The sequence below is a fragment of the Gadus macrocephalus genome, chromosome 11, assembly GCF_031168955.1.
Source record: "Gadus macrocephalus chromosome 11, ASM3116895v1".
In the NCBI taxonomy this organism is placed as follows: Eukaryota; Metazoa; Chordata; class Actinopteri; order Gadiformes; family Gadidae; genus Gadus; species Gadus macrocephalus.
Genome location: NC_082392.1, coordinates 5139465 through 5144618, shown reverse-complemented (window position 1 = coordinate 5144618; position 5154 = coordinate 5139465). Strand labels below are relative to the sequence as shown.

The following is a 5154-nucleotide window of genomic DNA, read 5'->3' as shown; positions in this document are numbered from 1 at the left end:
GTGACGCACCGATCACTACGTCATCCAGCGAGATTCTATAAATTGCATATCGTCCACAAACTGTTTCCCTAACTCTGATGTCCGAGTAGTGGACGGCGCATGCGGGTCTCGGCTCCAATCATAATTTTTCTAATATCCTATCGCTGATGTAGCGGAGGTGGTTTCCCCGGTAACCCGCATACTCAGCACCCGCAGCCCGGGACAGCTCCCTCCTCATAGAACCGCTGGATACAGAAACTAACAGCAGGATACAGGTACAAACAGCTGGATGCCGAGACAAAGAAGATAGTCACGGCACGGCGTTCAAGGGAAAAGGCATGTCGACTTCATCCCGTAACACGTCGCAACTATGAATGTTGCCAAAGTGCGGTCTTATTTTAAGACGGGAGCAAAGATTTAGAAGGTGAGAAATTCTCCCAATATCGAACAACCCATCCCGCTCTCTCGACTCCCGCTCTATCTCTAATCTGTCCATCTAGCCATCCATCGATCTGCATCTGCATTCACTTTTCGACACTTTCATTTGTCGAGTAAAACGTGCTTAACGTTTCTATCCGTGACACATTCCTTGCGGCAGTAACGCTGCTAAGATTGGTGTCTGCGTCGTGTTCCTGAATAAGGTGTCCCTTGATTCTGTTGTAGGTTATCATAGTGATTACTTTTTTCATAAGATCAGCTACAGGTATTACGTGTTACTACAATCTGGTACTGGATAGTACTAGTATGATGTTAAATATATTGTGTGATAATAGTAACCAGTAGAAGATGGTGCTAGAATGCTGATGAATATTTAATGTCAACGATATGGAATGTGTTGCGTTTTTCAGATGGATTCAGAACAGTCGGTGAACTCCTCCCACCCGTCCCCTCCGGCTGAATGGGCCACGCCCACCTTCACCCGCGCTGCGCAGGTCAGGGTCGGCGCCACGTTTGTCCTCTTCGTCTTCGCCGCCTGCAGCAACCTGGCCCTGTTGATCAGCGTGTGGCGGGGCCGCGGCCGACGCTTGGCCTCCCACCTGCGCCCGCTCATCATGAGCCTGGCGTCGGCAGACCTGATGATGACCTTCGTGGTGATGCCGCTGGACGCCGTGTGGAACGTGACGGTGCAGTGGCGCGGCGGCGACGTGCTGTGCCGGCTGCTGTCCTTCCTCAAGCTGTTCGCCATGCAGTCGTCCGCCTCCATCCTCGTGGTCATCAGCCTGGACCGCCAGCACGCCATCCTACACCCCCTGGACTCGCTCAGCGCCCACCACCGCAACCGGCGCATGCTGGGCCTGGCCTGGAGCCTGAGCTTACTGCTGGCCTCACCGCAGGTAACAACAGATAGCACACGGGTAGCACCAGGTGACAGCACAGGTAACACTACAGGTCACACCAGGTGACAGCACAGGTAACACTACAGGTCACACCAGGTGACAGCACAGGTAACAATACAGGTCACAACAGGTAACAATACAGGTCACACCAGGTGAGCAGCAACACGCAACACTACAGGAAACAATGCAGGTAACATACTGTTAACATTACAGATAACAGCACAGGTAACATACTGTTAGCATTACAGATAACAGCACAGGTAACATACTGTTAGCATTACAGATAACAGTACAGGTAACATACTGTTAGCATTACAGATAACAGCACAGGTAACATACTGTTAACATTACAGATAACAGCGCAGGTAACATACTGTTAACATTACAGATAACAGCACAGGTAACATACTGTTAGCATTACAGATAACAGCACAGGTAACATACTGTTAGCATTACAGATAACAGCACAGGTAACATACTGTTAGCATTACAGATAACAATACAGGCCACACTACAGGTTATCCTCGAGGGAACATCTATATAACACTCTAGGTGACACTACAGGTTACACTACAGGTGGCACTTGTAACACCAGACGATACTACAGGTAACATCAGATTACACCAGCGATAACAATACGAGTCATCCCAGGTGGAACTTCAATACAGGTAACGCTACGGGAAACACCAGGTGATACCATATAACACTAAGCTACAGGTAAGCCTACTGGTGTTCTACTGGTGGTCTGTATACACAGTAGTGCTGTTACTGCAGACACAGTGTTTGACACGACTGTTATTGCAACACTGTTGTTCTGATAGTTTACTCTTGTAACTTGTCAACCAACATCATGCCAACCGTTAATTAACTTTTAGGGATAGATGTGTGTGTGTGTGTGTGTGTGTGTGTGTGTGTGTGTGTGTGTGTGTGTGTGTGTGTGTGTGTGTGTGTGTGTCTCTGTGTGTGTGTGTGTGTGTGTGAGTGTGTGTGTGTGTGTGTGTGTGTGTGTGTGTGTGTGTGTGCGTGTGTGTGTGTTTGTGTGTGTGAAGGCAAATTAAAATCGCTAGAAGAATGTGCTTTTCTCATGGGGCTAAAGATTAGATGTTTGTACACCTCCTGTTGCTAGCTCCAGCTTATACCAGCACTGTGCTTTAATGTTAGGTGTGAACAATGCTAGGAATGCAGTTTAAAGGAAAGAGAAGTAGTAGAGAAATAGAAAAAATGTGACTTCTCTTTTAAAGTATTTGAATACATAGTTACTGTAGAGCCAAAGAAAGACGACTTTGTTAGAGGCTAACATGGCATGTCTTGTGATATTAGATTTATAACATGTTAGAGATATAACATTTGATGTGTCACTAGCTATATAACGTGTTATGTGATACTGAATCTATGACATGTTATGTGATGGTAGAGAGTAGTGAAATTTGAACTTTAAGACCATGAAACGTTTGGTCCTCCAGCTGTTTATATTCGGGGCGCTGAAGGCTGAAGGAGTGGACTTCACGCAGTGTGTTACACACGGCAGCTTCCCCCGGCGTTGGCAGGAGACCCTCTACAACATGTTCCACTTCGTTACGCTCTACGTCGTCCCCCTGTTGGTCATGGCCTGCTGCTACTCCCGAATCCTCCTCCACATCAACCGCCAGCACCAGCAGAACAAGGGTAGCGCACGCAAGCACACGCACGCACACACACACACACACACATACGCAACACACACAGACACACACACTCACACACAGTCACACACACACAGACAGACAGACACACACACACAGACAGACACACACACAATCACACAGACACACACACTCACACACACGCACACACACACACACACACACACACACACACACACACACACACACACACACACACACACACACACACACACACACAATCGCACAGATACACAGACACTCACACACACTCACACACACGCACACACACACAGACACACACACACAAAATCACACAGATACACAGAAACGGACACAAACATGTACACACACACACGCACAAGCACATGAAGCAGCGCAACCTGAAATGTTGACGGGGAACCATTTTGGTAATGTTTGGTAATGTATAGGTAAATTATCATAATTATGGGTAAATATTGGTAATGAATGGGTAATGAATGGGTAATGTAACTGTCATGTTTGGTAACATATGATAATAATTGGTTAGGCCGGGGTAATGCATGGTAACAACGGTAATGATGGTGACCCTGAGGGTATGCATGGTAATGTGCTGCATCATATGGTAATGTGTGGTCCTAAATAAGTATGTTGTTTGCGTCGGCAGCCGGAGAGTCATACCTGAGGCGCAGCGGAACAGACATGATCCCCAAGGCTCGCATGAAGACCCTGAAGATGACCATCATCATCGTGATGACCTTCATCGTGTGCTGGACTCCGTACTACCTCCTGGGCATCTGGTACTGGTTCCAGCCCCAGATGCTGGCGGTGACGCCGGAGTACGTCCACCACGGGCTGTTTGTGTTCGGGAACCTCAACACCTGCTGCGACCCCATCATCTACGGCTTCTACACGCCCTCCTTCAGGGCCGACCTGAGCGCCTGCTGCTGCTGCCCCGCCCCCAGCGACGCCGGGGCCTCCCCCAGGTCTCTGGACCGCCTCTCCGCCCGACAGCAACCCCACAGCGGGGAGCCCGACTCGGACCCAGCCAGCGCCCACCACACATAGGGCTGCTGGGGGCGGGGGGGCGGGGGCGGCGACGCGCTCGCGTCCTCCTCTTGGACTCCCTTCAGAGGCATGGCGACCTCCGAGGGTGCGTTTTCGTTTTTTTTTTTTTTTTAGACCCCCAATGCTCGACGGGAGGCGTGGTCGCCCGAGCGCGGGGCACCAGCCGTAGCACGGCACAGCGGGCCGTGAAGGATCAGGCCGGCTGGGTCTGAGTGGTCGTCGTTAAAGGGAAACATCGGCTGTGGATGAACCGGCCAATCAAAAGTGTCCGACGATATCAGGCGGGTCAGTGTCTGATGATGATGAAGTCGTAAAAAATGGTTATCACACTTCCTGTTGGGATGCGCTGATGTATCCTCGGTCCCTGAGACGATTCAAACTCCGATCGAGATTCTTGTTGAGCAGTTGATCATCGGGACGATGGAGATCGAGGAAAACATCTGGGGTTTTAGCAGGAAGCAGAAACACAAAGTAGGTGGTCTATTTTACTAGACAGACATCTATCCTGATCACTAGATGAACTCAAACCCAATTACCCTTATACTGTTCTACCTCTAATGAACCTGTAAACACACCTGCAGCAGAATGTATATGAATTATGATGTCCAAAATATACCCTAATGTCCTGTCTCTGCATTCACTGTCTAACCCCTAGATGTTCCTTAATGAACTGTCTCCGTAGTTACTGTCCAACCCCATACCTGCACCTTAACGGTCCAGCGGTAAGGTTGAGGGTATAAGAGGGTTAGGGGTAAGGGGTAAGGGGTAAGGGGTAAGGGATAAGTGTAATGGTGGGAGTTTGGATTAAACCAAAGGTTCTGAGGTTTGTTTTAGTGTGCTTTGAATAACAGTGCAAGTATACAACAAAACGTCTATTTGCCAATTGCTAAACTTCATCTGGAAGGGGGGCAATAAGAAACGATCATCCCTGCTCTTTAAAGGCACATTTCAACTTTAATTTCAACCTTCATGGTATTAAGTGGCCTCTTGGTTACCCTGTATCTTCTGCGGTCCACTAGTGAATATGAGCAGTAGGAAGGGTTGGACAGGGTTAGGGTGAGGGTGAGCCCAACCCTTTCAGGCTGCCGTTTGTGTTTTGTATTTCCACAGAATATTCGATTCTTCATGTG

General features: G+C 48.8%; 1 protein-coding gene across 1 annotated transcript; it reads left to right on the top strand.

Annotated features, from left to right (window-relative positions):
* On the top strand, positions 1 to 4037 carry gnrhr1 (gonadotropin releasing hormone receptor 1). Its single transcript, XM_060065519.1, has 4 exons — positions 1 to 403; positions 828 to 1313; positions 2780 to 2981; positions 3624 to 4037. Exons 2-4 carry the CDS (start codon positions 828 to 830, stop codon positions 4022 to 4024), a joined length of 1089 nt encoding a protein of 362 aa, XP_059921502.1. The 5' UTR covers positions 1 to 403; the 3' UTR covers positions 4025 to 4037.
* Positions 4038 to 5154: the final 1117 nt, after the last annotated feature.

Bases quoted from the DNA above. Each gene is read 5' to 3' on its own strand.
- gnrhr1 (XM_060065519.1), top strand. From the start codon at position 828: ATGGATTCAGAACAGTCGGTGAACTCCTCCCACCCGTCCCCTCCGGCT. The intron at 1,314-2,779 runs GTAACAACAGAT...TTGGTCCTCCAG, and splicing joins TACTGCTGGCCTCACCGCAG to CTGTTTATATTCGGGGCGCT. The intron at 2,982-3,623 runs GTAGCGCACGCA...TTGCGTCGGCAG, and splicing joins CCAGCACCAGCAGAACAAGG to CCGGAGAGTCATACCTGAGG.